General features: G+C 53.5%; 1 protein-coding gene across 2 annotated transcripts; it reads right to left on the reverse strand.

Moving 5' to 3' along the window:
• Positions 1-35: 35 nt before the first annotated feature.
• Positions 36-18,738, reverse strand: CFAP70 (cilia and flagella associated protein 70). Of its 2 annotated transcripts, XM_086759677.1 has the most exons (25): positions 18,626-18,738; positions 18,308-18,387; positions 17,104-17,280; positions 16,522-16,704; positions 15,981-16,072; positions 14,770-14,869; positions 13,935-14,069; positions 12,473-12,640; positions 12,166-12,237; positions 11,583-11,674; positions 9,560-9,620; positions 8,364-8,555; positions 7,586-7,717; positions 6,871-6,996; positions 6,185-6,318; positions 5,971-6,086; positions 5,620-5,811; positions 4,710-4,808; positions 3,879-3,967; positions 3,028-3,180; positions 2,132-2,293; positions 1,855-1,944; positions 744-845; positions 468-515; positions 36-224 (listed from the first exon to the last, which is right to left on the reverse strand). In XM_086759677.1, exons 1-25 carry the CDS (start codon positions 18,711-18,713, stop codon positions 144-146), a joined length of 2,964 nt encoding a protein of 987 aa, XP_086615803.1. In that variant the 5' UTR covers positions 18,714-18,738; the 3' UTR covers positions 36-143. The 2 variants fall into 2 exon arrangements, with proteins under 2 accessions (XP_086615803.1, XP_086615804.1); XM_086759678.1 differs by lacking the exon at positions 36-224 and having other exon boundaries at positions 514-641.
• Positions 18,739-20,038: the final 1,300 nt, after the last annotated feature.

Here is a 20,038-nt window from a genome sequence, read left to right on the forward strand (position 1 = left end):
CGTGACCCCCCCGCCCTCCCTCCCCCCCCGCGTAATGTCCCCCCGCGGCCACCGTCGCGATGGCGGCAGAGGCGGAAGCGAGTTGTGTCGGGGCTCTGGGAGTTTATGGGGACGGGGAAGGGGGGAGGCTCGGGGTGGGGGGCTCAGAAGGCCGGGTCGCCGAAGCCGAGCTGCTGCTGGGTGGCGCGGATCTCCCGCAGCAACGCGTCGTTCCACAGGCCCAGCTGCGGGAAAGGACGGGGGGTCAGGGAAGGCACCAACCCCCGCACCCCGGGAAACAGAAGGGGCCGTTGCGTGGCTCTGCCACGGAGCTGGGACACCGAGAGCCCAGACATGGCAGCTTTTCCCACCCCACAGCTTGCTCTGCCCCGTCTTCATCTGCCGCCCCGGCCCGGCCCGCTCCCACGGAACGGGGCCAAGCTTCGTGCTGTGGGAACGCTCCTCGCCCGCAGCCCAGGGACACAAACCTTGAGGGTGTACTTGTAGCACTGCTCTGCCTCCAGCTGCCGGCCTCCCTACGGAAACGACACAAGGGGAGGAAATCATCCCGCAGGAAAGGCAACGGGTCTCGTGAAATCAATAAGAGAGCTCAGCACGAAGGACGCGCCCCAGGCAGCGAGGAAGGGCCCTGCTTCTGCCATCTGAGCACAACCCCCAAATTATTTTTACCGCTGAGATCTACAGTGCGTTCTTCAGGCTTGTGAAGAGATAAAACCCCCCCGCTCTCTCAGCTGGGTGCTCACCCGCAGGCAGATGAGGGCGAGGTATCCCCACACTTCAGCGTTGGTGTTGTCTAGGGCGTTGGCTTCTGAGAGAGCGTCCTCTGCCTCCTCCATCTCTTCCAGCTTGAGAGAGAGAAGGAGAGGTGTGAAAACAGGCAAACAGCAGGCAGAAAGCTTGAGAACAAAACTGGCATCTGCTCTAACAGCTGGAGAAATCAGTGCCCTGAAAGCGTCTAGCACAATTTCCCTGACAGGGATGCAGGGAAAGGATTTAGGGCACAGACAACCAGTTGTCCTCAGTGGCAGCACCCAGCTCTCCAGTCGGGAGCAGAAGCCTCCCACCACACACAGTGTTCACAAAGCAGCCCCCAGCTGCAAGGAAAGCAGCACAAACGCCTTCGCCTCTGGAAACCAAGTGGTCCAGCTCCACCGGGAACCATGACTCCAGTCCTGATCCCCATTCCCGCTGCGTGTGACTCCTGGGAGGCAGGGGTAGCTGGTGCCGGTGGGCTGCAGCCAGCTCCCAGGCCCGACTCGCCTCCCTGGCTCGAGTCGCAGCCTCCCAGGGGGCACGCATTTGGCCCAGGGGGGAAAAAAGTTTGAGTTCCTTCCCTGTCTGGTTCCCTCAGCCAAACTCCCTTAGAGGAACCTCACAAGGTGTTCCTCCAGGAGATGCCGCGCTGCCGGTGGCTGCGGCTGGCTGTCCTTGGCAGCCCTTCGGAGGCGCTGCGTTCCCTTTGGGCAGGAAAAGCACCGAGCTGTCTCTCTGCTGACATTCTGCTCAATTCCTTCACGGTGACACGCGCAGGCAGGCACTCAGGGCAAAGCCCAGGCCCAGATTCCGTGCTGCCATGACATCCGGGGGAAGGAGGTGCTGGCAGTCCCAGCAGCGGGACAAGGGGAGCAGGATTGCTGCTCCCAGAGGGGCGGCTGAGGGTGGCTGTCCTCTGACATCTCCCGTAGGAGCAGCCCGGGGTTCCGCACGGCACACAGCACATGATGGCCTTCGGGAGCCTTGGTTTCACGGGCAGCTGAGCTTTTCTTTATTAAAGGGCATCACGCAAAAGCAAGCCCTGCATCCCGTGCCCAGAGCCAATTAAAGCACAGCTGATTTTAAGGTAATTGCACTTACCCTGTAGCAGGCGATTCCCACTCCCAGCCAGGTGAGACAGGATGCGGCATCCTTGCAGGCGAGCAGGTAGGTCTGCTTGGCCCGCCCGTACTGCCGGGAGAGAGACAATCGTGTTTCTGCATCAAACGCGCCGCTCCGCAGACAGCCCCCCCCCCTCCTTGCCGAACACCCCAACTCCACTGGGGCTCAGACACCCCGCTATGGCCACTGCTGCTGGGGGGCCGAGAGCCTGTCCGTTGTCTATGATTCCCTTCCTCCGCTCCTGCTGGCTCCTCACCTCTTTCTCTTCCAGGTAGACGGAGCCCAGGCGCAGGTAGACGAAGCGCATATCCGCAGCATCCTCCGCAAAACCGACGGTTCGCTCGTAGCACTCCTTTGCCTTGCCGAAGTCCCTCTTCAGGTAGCACAGGTGCCCCTTCTGAGCCCAGACATTTGGATTCTGTGCAGAGAGAGCCAGGAGTGAGACGTGGCTGGGAGATGGGAGGGAGAGAGACCTGGGAGAGGGGTAGGGGCCCCTGTACTCAGCAGAAAGAACTGACTGGTGTTTAATTATAGCAGGGCTGATTTTACATACAGAGGTGAAACCAAGTTAGTGGGCTGCCTGCATGACATCAGCGCTGAGAGCCCCCTCCAGCCTTTCCCCGCGCAATGTCCTGGCCCGTGCAAGGCTCCCCACGCACGATGAGGATGCAGCCAGCGTTCAGAGCTGTTGGCTTAACAGCCCTCTCCGCCTTCCCTTCAACCAGACTCCCCACGGCCGCATTCCCTCTGCTGAATAGCAACCTTGTTCCTTATGAAACGGAGCTTGGCTCACCAACAGAGGGAAAGGGGATCGGGATACACATTTTCAAAGGGAAAAGAAAGGCAAGTGCTGCAGAGAGAGGAGTCCTGGCTCAGAAACACTGCCTGTCTGTGTAGGAGATGACAGGAGGCGAGTCACAAGCAGGGTATCGAGGAGAGCAGCGCTGCAGCCACAGCCTGATGTGGTTCATCAGCTACGATTGTTCCCCCCTGCAGAAATTGCTGCAGACTAACGTTAGAATGGCTGAAGTGCAAATGAAGCACGGGCTCCAGGTTCACCAGCAGCAGCAACACCACAGGCAGGGCCTGCTGCAGCGTTTGGCCAGCGTCCTGCTTCGGGACGCTGCACCCCAGGAACACGCAGAGAATTACCAGGCAGTCGATCCTCACGGCCTCGCAGAGACAGTCTTCACATTTGGAGAAATCTTCCTTCAGCAAGTAAGTCTGGGCCAGCGCCAGGTAGTAAGCACAGGAGGGACCTCCCTGAAGGCTCAGCAGCTCATGGGCAAGCGCCCTGTGAACAAACTGCGGAGGAACGACGCAGCAGCGGGGTTAGGAGAGCAGGCGAGGCAGGCAGCCCCAAAAAGACATGGCAGGAGGACTGACTTGCACCTGCTTGACTTCCATGATCAGAAAACAGACAGGAGATTGTTTTTTCCCCCTCTTTTGAATATTTACCTCCATTATTTCTACTTCTGTTTTGCTTTAAGCAACTCTTTCTGCCATGTACAATTAAGGCAGGCAGCATAACGTGGCAGTCACAGAGATCCCAGAGACAATTGTGTGGGACAGGGACATTTTGTAGGTGACACAAAAATCACCCTGACATACACAAGCATCTGAAACAAGAAAGGAGTACTGGCGTCTTGGAAGCATCACAATAACGCATCTCATCTCCAAATGTGCAGAGATCTGCATCACTTCTGAGCTGGCTGTTCCCTCCGCAGCGGGCAGTGCTGAGCTGAGGCACCCCGAGAACCTCGCCTGCCTGAGATGACCGTGTCCCCACCCAGCATTTTGGTCTGAATACTCTGCCTGGCCACGCTTTTGCATTTCTGGGCAGCGGTGGTTTTGCTCCCTCTCACGTTTGGCATCTGGGGTAGCCACAGTTTCTCTGACCCCAAGAAGTGAGCTTGCTGGAGCTTGCCACCAGCTCTTTGGTAATAACCCAGGGAAGGAGACCAAACCTCCTTTCCCACTCCTCCGCTCCGGGTTGAGCTGACCTGGATGGCATTGACTTTCAGCAGGAATTCCACTGTCTTCATGAAGATTGTGCAGGGAGGTTGGCTAAGTCCTGAACCAGGGGGTGGTGCTGCAAGAAAACATATCTCCATCAGTCCCAAAGTGGTCTTTTCATTCCTGAAGCAAGAGCAGGGGCTGAGACCCAGGCGGGGACAGAGGAATCCCAGCAACACAATGGAAAACCAGGAGGCGGCAGGGGAGGCTGAAGCAGAGATTAACTCAGCATTTATTTCTGAAGGACTTAAGTTTTGTAAGAGTTGTGGAAAGAAACGATGCTCTTGACCCTCAAATTTTCCAGTCCAAACTCAGAGGAAGAAAAGGTAGGAATTTACGATGGAAGCTTTTTGGAGTTAACTACGGTGAGGCCCCTGCCTCCCCAAACCAGCCCAGCGGTGCCTGAAGCACCCAGCACCACCATCTCTTTGCCACCCACCGGAGAGCGGAGCTGGAGAGGAGGTCGATGGCACAACACACGACCAGAGGAGATCCGTAGGGACAGTTTTCAGAGCTGGCATCTCAGGAGGGAGACAACCAAGCAGCCGATGAAGGCCGCTGGGTGCAGTGAATGTCGGGAAAGAGCTGCATTCACCCACTGGCTGTCCATCCTGAGATGTGCTGCTCTGAAAATCAGGATGAACCCACTTTGCCTGGAGATTCCCTGGCTAGGAAGAGAGAAGAAGCCTTGATGTCTTGCCTTGGCATCAGGATGGCCACGGCTCAGCACTCCCCAGTTACTCCCCTCCCTACTGATGGCACGAGGCCATCTCCCAGCACTGGGCTCTCCCTTCCACGCCAGGCCCCCATCCCCTAACCTTTTGGGGCTGCGTCTGGCACGGTAGCCTCTTCCTTGGGCGCCGCCGCGCAGGCCAGGGCAGGCTCCACCACCTCTGGCACCCTTTTGGCTGAGCCATCTGGAACGAAACCCCCAAGAACCATTAGATGCAAGCACAGAGTATGCCGTAAAGCACCCAGTTTGGAGCATGGTTCTGCAGAAACGGGGAAGAGGTAAAATACAAAAGATCTACCAGATTTTCAGAACTGGGAAGACGTTTTTGTGCAGGAAGCAATGCCTGGGTCTGGTGTTTGGAGTAGAAGGTTACCACGGGAAGCTAGAAACGGGTATAAATGAGGCAAATATCCCTTCCCTCATAATCAGAAAGGGCAAAAATAGGCATATGACATGCCTGCCTGAGGCACTTTGCATGGAGTGGTGATAACGTTAAAAATAAAGCCAGTCAACATTTCCCACAGCCTGGCCAAATATTTGAAACCCGGGACAGAAAGTCTTGGCTGAGGGTGAGGCTCCAAAGGAAGCCCCTGGCTCAGGGTCACCACCGAGCAGCTGGTTTGCCCTGTGAATCGGTGAGGCAGTGCTTCCCAAGCTGCGGTGGGAAGTCCCAGCAACAGCTTCCGTGAAAGCCAAACCTGGATGACCTCGCGTACGACTGTCACAGGGGCAGCTCTGCCCTTCTAAAGCCTCAAAAAGGACTCGCTTCCTCCAGCCGCCCTGGCCACTGCCCACACATCAGTATACTGGTGGCACTGGGCTGGGACAGAAAAATAAACGCAAAGACCGGTCCCTCTGGTAGGCTGCAGGTTAGACAAGGTGTTGGCTGTGCTGCTTCTAGAAAGCTTTGTCATTTAAAGCAGCACGCTTGCTGCTGTGTCTCTCGCTGGTGTGGTTTGTGGTCAGTTTATTCTCCTGGTTTTGCTAGGTGTTACCTGGCAAGCACTCGTCTGGGCCTGGGCTGAGAGACCTCACACATGCAGCAGAAATGGGCTTTTCCCCTCCTTCCTCCTCAGCAGCCTCAGGGACACTCCTCTCTTTGGCAAGCTGTGCTTGCAGTAGCTTCTTAGCCTCAGAGAAGGCCAATTCCACCTGAATATTATTATTCTGCAGCTCGTAAAACAAACCTATGAGAGACAGAAAGAGCAGCGTGAGCAGACATCCAACCCTGAGCAAAATCCTTCCCTTAGCCCTCGGATTAAAGCAGGGAGAAGATGAGCAGGGGCAGAAGCGATGCTGGGCTCTGCAGGAACGCCTCGAGCACACAGGCTGGCTGCCTTTCGTACCTGAAAGCGTCCAGGCCACGATGCTGGATGGCTCCGAGCAGCAGGCGGCCTCAAAGAAAATCTCTGCCTTTTCATAGTGCTGCAGCGTGACTGCCACGATCCCACAGAGCAGCAAGCTGGGGACAGGGCGGCAGAGGTTAGCCTTGCAGGCATCAGGCAGCAGTGTGGGGGACACCCCCAACCCTCCCACCCACCCGCCGGGAGCACACAGCACCTTGGGATGTGATGGGGGTCCAGAGAAAGGGCTTGCTGGAAGCACTCCTGGGCTTTGGTCGGTTCTTCGATCAGGAGGCAGAACGCCCCGTAGTCCAGCCAGCACTGGATGTTGCGCTGGTCCTGAGCTACCCTCTAGACAAGAGAGATCACAAGAGTGAGGACTGCAGCGATCACACTTGGCACACAACAGAGTGGGGAGACAACTCTGGAACGACCGTGGCTTTCCTCTGGCCAGCCCAGCCCAGTTTGGCAACAATAAAGCCCTTGACTATCAGATGCTAGGGTTTCCCTTAACTGGGATCGTGCTGGGCTTCCTCTGCACCTTCTTCACCTAACACACGTCCTCCAGCTTCAGCTGACCTCCTCCTAGCCTGCTCTTAGAGGGCCCAGCGCCCCCAGTGCTGACCCAGCACGCCTTTTGAACCAGCTCATCCCATTTCCCATGGCCTGGAGGCTGAAGTCCTCAGCGACCCAGCCAGGCTCTGTCTCACATCCTCCAGAGAGCAGCACCTCCCTAGAAAATCCCTCAAACATTCAGCCCGAGCATCCTGCTCACGTTCACCTCCTTCCTCCAGGGATGGCTGAGCTGTCAGCACAACGCGGGCCCCACACCACCGCGAGGGCCTGCTGGCTGCCAGCCTAGAGACACGGGAGACGGGCAGGAAGGAACAGGGGCTCCTTTACCTGCTGGTGGTAGAGAGATGCCAGCTTGTAGTCCTTGTTGACTTCAGCTTCGTGAGCAAAGAGCCAGAGCTGCTCCGCGGTCATGCTGGACAGCAGGGCAGGGGAAGGAGCTTCCTCAGAGAATAACTGGTAAGAAGTGAGACAGAGCGTTAGCTCCTGGAGGGTAAGAATGGTTTGTGTGATCCCAGTACAGCAGCAGTCCGCAGTCCAGCACTGCGTCGAGTGCAGCTTGGTGTGGCTGGGAAAGGCAAGCTGTCCCGGCTCCTGTTTGTGGCGGGACACTCTCCTGTCATTCCCAGGCACCTCTGCCACACAGGGATGGGGTGATATCCATTATTTGCAGTTGTGACAAGTAAAAACATCTCCTAGATCAAGACCACGTCAAACTCCCTCTGTGTCATCGCTTACTGGTGGCCCCAGCTCATGAGTGGCACAGACCCGGCCACAGCAGCTTTCACCACTGGCATCTCGCATGTATCCCACCATCAGGATTTCGTAGCAGCGGGATACAGACGCACAATATCTTGCCACTGAGCATGGCTCAGGGCCCACTTGTGATAACTGCAGCAAATACAAGCACGAGCCTGCCTCTATCTTGAAGGCAAAAGTCCTCCTGCCTTCACTAGACGCAGCGTCAAGCCCTGGATCCACGGTGAAGCTGTGTCCCAGGTCACCCATCCCAGCGGACTGGACACATGCCAGGGTTTCTCCCTACCTGGTTGAGGGCAACGTGCATCTGGTCCACGAGGTACACGTAGAGCTCACTGAGAAATGCCTGGAACTGCTCCTGGGTCTCAAACGCTGTGGTCTTCAGGTATTTCTCCCTCACAATCTTCACTACAGCGTACTGTGGAGACACGCGACTGTTGGACAAGGTACGTCTCCCCTGTGCCCCCCACCAGCTCCGTAATCATGTGGAACCAGAACACACTGATTTTGCCTGAAACTCCAGCTTAGTTCTGAGGAAGAAATCCAGCCCAACGCTGATAAAAAATAGCAAGCAGCGGTGAATTCCTTTCCCACCTCCCAGCCCTGGTTCTCCCTGACACACTGGTGCTGCTTTGGGGACAACATGTGGGAAGGCTCACCCCCTCAGTACAGAGCGGGGGTCTCTGGGCAGAGCATGGCCAAAGCCGACCAGCTGAGAGAGGGGAAGCCCCTTTTTCTGCCACGGCGGTCTGCCAGTGTGCAAGAGCAGTCAGCTTTGCTTTCCTCAGGCTACAAGCATGGTGCAAATAGACGTGACCAGCTTTGGAGTCTCCCCTCATTGACAGGAACGTTTCTCCTGGTGAGTGACCAAAGCAGCTTGGTGCCTGCTCCCCATCAGAGGGAAATCCTGCCCCCCTTCCATGCCTGCTGCACCAGCCCGGGGCGGCAGGAAGGGATTCTGGACCAACACATCATCCTAAGTTACCACTGTGGAGCAGCAGTTCCTCGCTGAGAAACTGCCAGGACAGAAGTAGGGCAGTGAAAAGCACAAATGGACACTTTACCTTTAGCTGCTCCTTAAAAGCAAAGTATTTCCCAGAGCTGTTGAGCTCGAAGTTGAGCTGACGTTTCTGTTCCTCCAAGGTTTGGTGGTCTACGGCTCCCTGGTCAGGCAGCTGCTTCCCAAAGAGCTCACGGTATTCACTTAGGATGGCACCGGCAATGCTGGTGACATGGTTGTGATAATCTTCCACAGCCTAGGAAATAAATAAACAATCAATCAAACTTCACCAGTCACTTGTGCCATCAACTTTGAAATGTATTTTATTTGCCAGAGCCCCTGCCTCCCATAAACTCCACCTGACTCAAGTCTCAGTCTGTCACACATCCTTTCCTGTCCACGCAAGAGGGCTGCGAAAATATCTACGTGTAAATACAAAAGAGCTCCTTCTTAATTAGATATTGCTTCTGCTATGCTTTTTCAATCAGAACCCAGTACTTCAATCATTGTCATCTCTTCTATAGCAGTATAATTGGCTGTAGGTAAAATATATCTCATTTGGTGAAAGCCTTTTAACCCCACGGGCCAGCCCTCTTCAGCAGAGTCTGTAATGTCCATCAGCTCAGCGGCAGAAGCTTCCACGTGCTGCGATAATCAAAATGTATCCCTGGGCACTTCAGACAGCCCAGCACAAACCAGTTCTGCAGCACCGCTGGGGTCAGCGATTGAAGCGCTGCTTCTTCCCCTGCCGCTGCTTTGGATTGACCGCTGGCCAGGGTCCACCCATGGACGTTCTCTTTCGACGGCTGCTGTGTGCTCACAGAAGAGGAACCAGTGCTCTCAGACCATTTTCTGTGGATGTCGCACACATAAAAGGGCTCAAAAAGACCCGAGAGTGGTCACGGCTGATTCTGCTCACATTTGTCTGGGTCTGATGAAGCGCAAGGTTCCAGCAGCCTCTTTCCCCAGCACCTCATTTCCTTCCAAACACCTCCACTGCTGCCTTCCCTGCCTCTGCTAGATCTCTCCCCTTTGTACGGGCTGCAAATGTGAGTGATGCAGCCCAGGAGTGATTTCCCAAGGTGTACTACTGTGAAGACAACACATCCAGAAGTTCTCTTTTCTGCGTATTTCCTCTTCAAACCTCATGTACATGTTGCTGCGGGGCTCAGACTAAGAATGAAGATTCTTCTGCGTGAGAGGGATGAAGGTGGGATGAGGTGGCTGAGCGGTGGCAAGCCCACAGGCTCTGGCACGTACCTTCTTGGCTCCTGCAGTCCGGGGAGGCAGCGGAGGGCGAGGAGGAATCATCTGCTTGACCCTGTCAACAAGAGGACAGAGAGATCAGGCAAACACACTGCCAGCGATGCTGGCTTGTCTTGGGTGCAGGCAGCCTGTAGCGTGAGGGCTCCAGCTTGTCATCGCATCCCTGAGACACCTCACAGGGACCTGGGGCGGGAGAAACTGAAGTCTCACATCAAGAATGAACTGTAAAGACCAGGCACCTACACTCAACGCTTGTAGCTTATCATAATGTCTTGAGAAAACTACCTGCTGCCTCGCTCTCTGCTGATGATTACACTCCGTGGGGATTTAATAAGATTTATTTAGTTGTGATTTTCACCAGATCGGGCTGACCAGTCACACAAGAACTATCGCAGAAGCTCAGCCCAGCAGGCACGGTTAACATTTGTTATTGCTAGCAATCAAAACGACTCTTCTACAGAAGCAGAACTTGTCAATCTGCTGTTCCGTTAACTCACAACCTCCTGGTCTGCCTGAACAGCTGTAAGAAAGGTACCAGCCGGGGACAGCTCTGAAGGATTTTATAACTGTAAACCCTGGGCCGCCCAATCCATCCATTCCATTCTGCACAGCGCGGCTGTGGCACCTCATCCCTTGGCCATGCGCCGACTCCTAGACGCCGTACAGCCCTGTTTGTACCACTAGTAGGGTTACAATGACCTTCCAAATACGGATCAAGACCATATTTTTAACTAAGATTTTGTTAAAGTCCTTGGTATCAAAACAGACTGCGTTCATTGGGATTTTTATCGAGATTTCCTGCTGCAGAAACCCATCACCGCTCCTTGGGAAGCCAAAAAGCCTGCACAAGTGAGTAGTGCATCTCCCACGCTCACAGTCCCGCCCTCAGAGCAGCGCCCATCACTGACGCCTTACAGATGAAAACCAAACTTCTAGATGAGAAAAAGAAAACCAACAACCTGGGGAAAGCGAGCGAGCAATGAGGGCCAGACGGAGGCTGACAGAGAATTTTGGATGGAGGTCTAGAAAGAGAGATATGGTTTGCTACTAAGATATGTATTTAAAATCCTTCCAGAAAAAGATCTCAGCTGCTAGGACACACGTACGTGGCATCAGCTGGAGCTCCCCAAGACAGAGTCCTTTCCACAACACGCGAGGGCTGATTTTTCAGGCCTGACATCTCCAGCTGCGCACGGCAGGTGAACAAGGAGGAACTACACTGAATTCACACGAGTTGCAGCAGAGTGGGAACGGTATAAGAAGGGCCAGGAGAAGGTCAGTTCTAAGGGGGCGTTCACCTTCCTCAACCTGTTCTTCCTAGAAGACAGCAGGCAGCACAGAAGACAACACACATACATTCCCTTCAAAGAACAGCTGCCTGCACCTGTCATACTTTATCCATTTGCTGCGTTTTCTCTTTTTTATTCAATAAGTAATACATGCTAGGCCTTTCCTAGACTGTAATGCAGCAGGGCTACCACTGGTCAGGAAGCAACTGCCTCAAATCAGAGAGTGAAAGACTTCAAGCAGCACAGACAAGAGAGCAGCTCTACAGCGGAACGATGTGAAAACTAACGTAAGAGTCGAGGAATGGGTAGAAAATTGTGAAAAAACTTCTGAAAGGGGAAAAAAAAAAAAGACAGAACGCTATGTTGAAGTTACAGCAGTCCATGCTGGTGGCCAGTGCTGACCAAGCAGCCGAACATCACGTGCAAGAGGCAAGCACATGGGGTTAATAGGAAACAAAGCCCGGACGGGGACTCGGACGCTGTTGTGCTGCTCTGGTGTCTCTCGTTTTGAGAGGGGCGACATGGAGATGCCAGCTCAGACGAGTGCAAGTGTTTTCCCAGCACACCAGATGCCGCCTCTTAAGCAGGCTGGCCAAATCTTCCCCCTGGTTTCCGTGGGCTTTGGCTCAGGCCCTCAGCTGGCCGTTACGGAGCACTCCAAGGGGACAGCTCGCCGTACAGCCCTGTTTCTATCCTGTCTCCCAGAGTCACAGCACGTCTTTACGCACCGTCTGATGAGCTCCTCTCGCAGTCGCTTTGGTACCAAGGCCTTGTCCAGCTTTATCTCCATCACCAGGAATGTTCCTGCTTCAGTGTACTGCTGTGAAGACAAACATTGCTCTCTCAGCGTTGTGCTGTCTAGAGCCATTACATGCGTATTGAAAGACGGAGCATCCAGCTACAGATCTTCAGCAAATCCTCCTTAAACTGCAGAGACGCAGGTTGTTGTATAACCTGCCCTCAGAATGATTTACAGCAGCAAAATTCAGCTCCAGAAACCAGTCGAAGAAAAAAGAGAAAGCCCAGATAATCAGTCTGCTTGCAGAGTTATATGCATTCTAGACGTTTTGAGGAAGAAGCCAAAATATTAAGGAAACCTTTTAAATAAACGCCTGATTATTTCTAGAGACCTTCTAGCCCAACGCTAGACTGCCCTCCAGCTGGATGTCACTGGAAGAACTCCAGGACAGCATCTACTAAAGCATCCCTCGTCCCACTCACTCCTGAAGAATTTAATTGCGTGAAAGGTGTGAGACACCAGTGCAGTGATGGTCTACCAGTCTTTCCTTCTCTCTGGAGATACATCATTACCTGTCCATCAAGGCTGACGCGCGTGACATTTTCAGTGGTATCTGACAGCTGGCTTTTGGGCGCGCTGGGCATCTATTGAAGAAAAAGAAAAGACATCTCTTGCTTCAGATTCAATAAACCTCACACCTTTGCAAGCTCAGGATGTGAATTGTACACCTGCTCAGGCAGCATGCACTAAAATTTCAAGATAACGAGTATCTCAGTTGGCTGAGGCAGCACAGCATCAGTCCCTGGTTTCTGCATGCCTCAGCTACCTCTGGTGTGGAAACGGAGCAACCATGTCACGGTACGCCTCTCTAGACCTTACCCTTTTGTTGGAATTCTTCTCTCTGGTGATTTTCTCTTTGTCTTCCTTCTGAGTCTTGCTGGGAACAGCTCTGGAAGGGGGAGTACTGACTCCTGGTGTCTGTGACTCATCCTTTGTCAGACTGAGCTGTGTCCTGAGATCTTGGAAAACACTGTGCTGACTTTTGGTCTGAAAAAAAAAGAGGGAGCAGAGGGAATCAAGGGACAAACTAGGCTTCCTCACTCCTTTGCCTTAACCTCTCACATCACAAAACACATTGTCAGGGTCCTAAATGCATTAAGAACCTTGTTGTCCTTTCCTAGGAGTTTAGGTGCTGGTGCTCAAGGCCAGCTCTGATACCGTATAGCACAGGTTAGACTATGAAACGAGCTGCCTGAGAACGCCTCAGTAGGGTCTCCCTGTCTTCTCTCGAGTGCTGCATTTTCACTGAGGCACTGGCCCTTGATTCTTGCCTGAGCTACGTGGTAGATATGTCGGAGCTCAGCCCCATGCTGCCCTGATCCTGACCCACTGGTGTGCATTCTTGCCTTGATCCTGGACCTGCCTCACGGCTATGGACTTGCCTGGTGATGTGGACTCTGATGAATCTGGCTACCCTCACCAGGGCTAGTAAGAACTGAGCTGATGGTGAGAGGATGGAGCAGCTGTACTGGGACCATCGAGACCAAGGCCAAGGAGTAGCCCAAAGCATCCACAAAACCAGAGAACGAGAACGACGGAGAGAGCACGTATCACTTGTGACAGATAAATGCTCCAGGACAAGAAGGACCATGCAGCCAGGAGGACATTATTCACTGCGTGTGTGCCTAGCCCTGCTTTGCAGCAGCCAGTGGCAGCATGGAGGCAGGGAGAAGGGCTGTAATTCACCCAGCTCCTGCAGCCTGGAGAGCAGCACGACGGGGGACGTGGGCAGAAAAAACAGGCTGTGCATCTGCCCTCCTGAAACAAGCTCAGGTCTGTTCCGTGAGCGCTGTGGGAAAATGGAGATGTAACTGTCGCTTTTCGTAACAGAGGTGGGGGGAAAACGCAAAGACAAATAAACCTCCATGAGCTGAAAGAACTCCAGTGACAGCTTTTTTTGGTGGTTGCCTGGGGTAACGCTATCCTTTTAGAGTCACTGTTTGCTCTTCCCAGCAACGCAGTTCATTTGCCCATGTTCCAGACTGGGGACAGAAGAATTTTCTTACAGCTCTCCCAGCTCAGCTGCTGGCACAGAAGGGAGTGAGATTCAGAGCCTCTCTCAGCCCCCAAACCGGCTCATGCACACCCAGAAATCCCTTGTCTTTGAGAAGTCTGCACCTAAAACCTTTTCTCATTATTTTTCTCCATTGCTAGAAGGGCAGCGAAGTTTCAGAACCGGCCTCCGAGTACCACGCTGCCCGTGCTGCCTGCTCCCAGCCCCACTCTGCACCAACACAGCTGCAGAGCTGGAGCGGAGCCTGGCTGTCCGCTCTGCTCTCACCTTTTCGAACACCTCACTGTCTTGGTAGGCAAAGACAGGAAAAGCGCCTCGGATCTGCTTCACGCCGGGGCACAGCAGAGGCACCATGTTGACGTACGCCACGCCATGGAAGGAAATCCGCGTGGCCTTATCTCCCTGGAAACACAGAGCGAGGCACTGAGATACTGAACAGAGTGTTATTCTCTTCAGGGAAGCAAGGTCACCGATCCCATTAAGAAGAGGCCACAGAGCAAACTGATGCACTTGATGAGCCAGTGGCTCTCTGTCACTGGCACGCAGCCGAGACAACCTGGACAAAAGCCCTGGTGTCATTCGATACGTAGAATAGCAATTTTATTCCAAACCCTGCGGGGCGGCTTTTCTCTCCAATGCCCACACTGTGCCATTCCTCAGGATGGTCTGTTTGAGATACAGCTGCAAAATTACCGAGCGTGTGGTTAGAAATCCAAGTAAGCCTACAAGGGCTGCGCATTTTGACAGAAATCAGGCAGCTAGGAGGTCTGAGAGTTGGGGCTAGCAGCAGACTGCTGAGGGTAAGGGAGAAGGATCTCCATCAGAGCTGGGAAATCCTGCCACCAGCGAGTGCGGGAAGAGATTTATACCAATTTATATGACTTTGCCCTGGAACAGATTAGGAGCTCTGACACAACCAACCACCAGGAACAGAACCATTAGCTAAGGAGCTGGTTTTTTGTTAAACCACCCAGTTTATGTGCAAAAATATAACTTATTTATACCTCGAGAAAGAAGGTACTAGAAAGGCATTGCAAGGAAAATGCTCAGTAACACAATGCTGCCCCAAAACCCAGAGCAACATATCCCTCCCCACTTTTACCTTGTCAGCTTTGCTTGTTTCCCCTTTGCTGGGTGAAGCCACAGGCATCCTGCAGATCTCCACAGGCCAGTACCGGCACTCCGCGATGCGCTTCTGCAGGCTGAACACAAAGCAGGGCACTGAGAATACGCAGAAACCACGCTGGAGAGCCACACCGCCCTCCTTTCTGCCCCAGCAGCCCTAAAACATCCCCTGCTGTGGGTCTGCCCTGATCCACTCCCGTGAGACGCAGCAAGCACCCCCAGGCCACTGGAACACGTGTGCTTTGGGGCACGCTTGGTACATTTTCTTCTCCATCCACTGCTGGGTGCATTTACGGGACAAGCAGCTTTAAAATAATTGTGAGAGTGACACACTGGGCTTTTTCTCTCCCCTGGTTACTTCAGAAATGAAACAAATGAGAAGGATCGTGATTAACTTTGGTATAAACCCTGAATTGCACAGAGCAAGCAGACCCTGAGCTCCCATTCAATGTGCCTGGTAACTCTGAAACCAGCAGGCAGGCTGATGAAAGTGTGAGGGAATTTTTTTTTTAAATCAAACCAGATAGAAGGGAGTATTTCCACACATGAGGAGTAATTTGGCTGTGAAATTCACAGCCATGGTGCAGCCGAGGCCAAGAACGTAGCAGGACTCAAAGAGAAATGGGATATTTACCCTGATCTTGAGTGTATCTGGAGCTGCTCAAGGTAACATCTATCCAACAAAAAACCACGTGAAGAATTCCCACGTGGAGTGAAAGGATTTTAACATATTGGGAATTCAGCAAAACTTAATTAGCAGCTCAGAGGAGAGGTGTGAGGGCCATCCTACTCCATGTCTCATCCTACTCCATGTCTCACCACAACACTCCATGTTGCTCACCACAACTCTGCTGCCCCTTCCTTCAAACTGCGGAGGGAACAGTCACCAGCATGAGCGAGCGTTTAGAGCCTGGAGACAGCAGCTACAGCCAATCTGTCTTCTCCCATCGTGGCAGAACTAAGTTGCTGCCAGCAGTAGGCAGGTAGCTGCTCCCTTGCTCACACGAACACCTTTAGCCCACAGACAGCAGTAGCAGCCATAGGAGGTGAGGCCGAGCTGTGGTTTGACCGTGTAAGAGGTCTGAGAGCTGCTGCTCCCTGCCTGTGACAGCTCACTCAGCTGAGGGCATTCTAGGGTGGTTTCTCCCCACCACTGCCTGCTGGAAGGGAGGTTCTCAGGTCCCTTACATGACTACTGCAGCGGGATCCAGGTAACAGCGCCTTTCCATATCCCATACGATTCTCTTTGTGCTTTCTGCTTGGATCCTAAACTCCACATCCTGTGAGAAACAGCACGCGGTCAGAGGCAGGAGAGCAATCTCTACAGCCTGCACCACCCCCCCGAAATGTTCCCTGGCAGAGAACGTGAGTCAGAGAGGTGTCCAGCTCACCACACCCAGGCCATCCAGGCAGAGTAAGTTAGGAGCCCTCTCTGCAGACACCAGAGCCCATTAGTGTTAAGAGCCTGGCTCACAAGGAGATAATGCAACTCCCAGCCCAGCAGCTCCAGAGCGGGTAGCTTACTGGCGACCAGAGCTGCCACGTGCACCCTAGGGAACTCTCCTGCCCTGGGTTTCCATGTTTGCTGTCCCAGGGGAACCATCTCCATGTCTGGACACTGCGCAGAGGACCGACCACCTGCCTTCCTCCTCTCCGCAAGTCTTCCTTGGTCCCTTCAGTGAGACCTGCTGGTCCTCTTCCAGCCATGACACTGCCAGCCCTTCCTCACCTCTCTTTTGTTGAGCTCTCCATGCTCATCCTCATAGGGACCGCCAACGATGAAGGAGTTGGGTATGCTCAGGGCACCAGGGGCCATGACATTAGCAAGGGGCCATTTCTTGGGCCGAGGTAATGGCTCCTTTTCACCAGCAAGCTTCAGGCTGCCATTTTTGAAGACCAAGGGGAATTCCTTCTAGAGAGACAGGAGAATGAAAGGACTTGCACTTCCAGCATGAACAGGAGCAAGGGCCAGCTGCTCTGAGCTGGGTCTAACAAAGCAAAGCACCAGTGCAGGGGCCTGGCTTGGAAAACGCACTCCACCGTACAAAGAATGGAGAAAAAATAAATAACCATGTGGAAAAAAAACCTGCCAGTTTCAATCCAAATGTTGCCAAGCAGAGCTTTGTTTGCGTTAAAGAAACACCTCACACCACAGAGACCCTGGGCACTCACAACAAACACTGCCGTTGCAAAAGCACGGGACCTGTACACCCCACGGGCCTGGACGCTTGCTCCACCGTGCGTAGTGTGGGAGAACAACCCCCTCACCACCAGCCAAACCCCCTCTCGCCGTGCCCGGACCAACGCTTACCTCCCCAGCTGCTGGTATTTGTAAGCAAGCCATGTAGTTGTACAGGGGCCCGGTGGGATCAAACACTTCGGGGACAGAATAAGCTGCCTCCAGCGTGACGCTCAGGAGGTTACCGTCCGAAAGCTGTGCTGCAGAAAGCAGGGGCTCTTTGGTGCACACTGTCACTTCAAGGCCACCCTGTGAGACAAGGATAAAGCAGAGCCAGTAACGAGACAATTACAACTTTCCTGCTCTTGAGGGAGAAGCAAGCGGAAACCCGAGGCCAGAATGTATAATGTTATCTTATTCCTCACCTCGGATGTAGAGGAAAACAGATCAGCACAGGAAAGGAATTTAATGATCAATTTATCTGAATTGTGGGATTTGTTTAAATCGAGCCTGCTCGAGGTGTGGCATACACCCCAACCGTCTCATAAAACGAGCCAGGGTTTCCCAAAAAGAGCCACAGAGAAAGACCATGAGGGATGGAAAATAATGATTTTGCCCCCGTGATTCAGAGCACGCTAAAGCCAGGGCTGTACTTCGACTCTGCCCGACCGCCGTGCACTGCCTATCCATGTATCCAGGTCTTTAATTACCTGAATGGATGGTGTGCAACAAAAAAACAGCCAGTCAGCATTTATTATCCCTCATGCTTAATGGGCACCCCCCTGCCTTGCTTACTATGTAGCATCTCTTAAACACAGAAACGTTAACGCAATGTCCACCCCTCCAATTCACTCACGGTGCTGACTGCCAGTAGACTCCGGAGCAAAATTAGATGCATTTTCCCAGTCTCATCTGTCATTCCCTGCTTTATTCACTCCACTGGCTGAATAAATAAGGACCTTGCAGGACAGGCAGTCACAGCTTGTACAGTACTGGACCCTGAGACATTTTATCCACGGAAAGGAAGACTAATAACGTTGGGTGGGTAACCCTGCCTTTGTCTTTTTCTGATTTTTCAGCACCATGCTTTCCATCTGGAACGCTTTTTTCCTGAGCAATTTGGTAGCTGCACACATTAGCATTTCCTCGCACGACCCCACCTATCCCAGGCAACTAGGGACAGACATCAACGGGAGCAGGAAAGGCCTCCAGGCTGGTAACATGTGGGGCCGTAACGCACCCGTGATGCCCCAGGCGGGTGAGTCACGCTCGCCTCCCCATTACAAAGCAGCAGAGAGCCAAATGAGCGAAAGGAACAGATCCAGATTCCACATACCTTGGCCTCCGGCTGAAGGCTCTCTGATGGAGAGGTAGGCACTGCATACAAAGGAGCCGAGACCTTAAATGAACACTGTCCTGGGAAGAGACAGGAATGAGAACAGCAGAAAGTGAGAGCCTCTGTAGAGAAATCAGGGCCTAACTCCTGCGGTGAGCTACTGATGTCACCTCCTCTTCCCCCAGACCCAGCTTTCCACAGAGGCTATGCAGTGCATTTTATCAAAAGGAGGTAAGCTGTAGTGGCTCCATAAGCAAAGGCCAAAAAGTGCCAGGGAGTAAGAAGTGGTTACGGATGCTGTGGAAGTCAACATTGTACCTTGCAGCAGAGGCAGAAGGTCCACCACGGCTTGGCCAAGAGGCACGGTCTTCTCCTTCTGTTTCTTCTCCTTTTGCAACGCTTCCATCACTGTCACTGGAGAGATAAAGAGAGGGGAGCTGGCAGAGTTTCTCAGCCAGCTGCAGACCAGCAGTTCAGGGGCCGCAAAGGGTCTGTGTCAGCTCCAGCACACGCTCCTACTTCATCTCCCAAGGCCAACAACAACAGCAAAGCCAAGCAGCACAGGCCAACATGAAAGGGGATTCTTCTAGCTGGCAGAGATGGGAACAGAAGTGCTGAGATCCCCCCACCGCCGCTCCTGAAGTGCTATTCTTGAACAAGTGACTCCCGCGGCAGGTGGGCAGAGCGGAGCAGCTGACAGCACCCACCTCCAAGGAGGGAGGTTCAGCCCCAGGTACTTACAGAGCACGGGTTTTTGCGCGACGTCGTGCAGGGAGTTGGGCCCATCAGAGCTGCACTCAAAGCTGGTGACAAAATTATAGTTTGCTGTCCCATTTGGCAAGACACAGGTCTTGGGAGAGTCTCCCAAGATCGCTCCGTTGTACTCCACACGCACCAAAGTAACTGCCACGTCGCTTCTGATAGCGTTCTGTCAAACAAACAGCACGTTAAGCAGCTGGCTCTGCAGCAACAGGCCCAGGATCAAAGTTGCCTCTGGGAAGCAGCTCACTTCCGCGCCCGGGACAGGGTTCACTGGTGGGGATCTTTGCCTCTTCCACTACAGGAAGGGGGAAGAGGAGCAGAACTTGGCCGTGCTGAGACCTCGCCCTTCCCTCTCTTTAGGAGGGAAATTTCCTGCTCCACCATGCCGTCATGCCCCAGGGATTATCAAGACTTGCTGCTGGAAGGGCAGGGGAGATGGGGAAGTCCAGGCTTCACCGCAGGAAAGGCAATGAAAGACCTATCTAAAGCAAATCCAAAAATACCCCATTGATATTTTTGTGCTTCCAGGAAGCTTGAGACTTTTGTCAGCTCCTAAGAGGGTGGCTCCTGAGCTGCGTGGCTGAGCTCACAGGACACTTGTGTATGTGTCCATGGCTGGAGAACGACCTGAAATCAAAGAAGGGCTCTGGCAAGCTCTTTGGGGAGCTCTAGAATTTGTTACACCACCTTCATACTTTTAAGCAGAGATGAGGAAGTTCAAGTTTTAAAATGTCTCTGCACAGGGGCTCAAATCTGGGTGAAAAGGGGTGGTGAGAGCACAGCACATTGCAGCTGGGCTCCGCGTGCCAGGGCAGCCCCGGCCAAGCAGGCAGCACTGGGCACCTCCAGCGCAAGAACTGCTGGGACGCGCAGTTCCCAAAGAGCCTCCCTGCAGGAGAAACACCATTTGCTCCTCCGTCCAGGGAACATGGCTGCCGCTCTGGGTTTTGTACCCAAACCCAGCTTTTC

The sequence above is a fragment of the Chlamydotis macqueenii genome, chromosome 15 (genome assembly GCF_036417535.1).
Source record: "Chlamydotis macqueenii isolate bChlMac1 chromosome 15, bChlMac1.mat, whole genome shotgun sequence".
In the NCBI taxonomy this organism is placed as follows: domain Eukaryota; kingdom Metazoa; phylum Chordata; class Aves; order Otidiformes; family Otididae; genus Chlamydotis; species Chlamydotis macqueenii.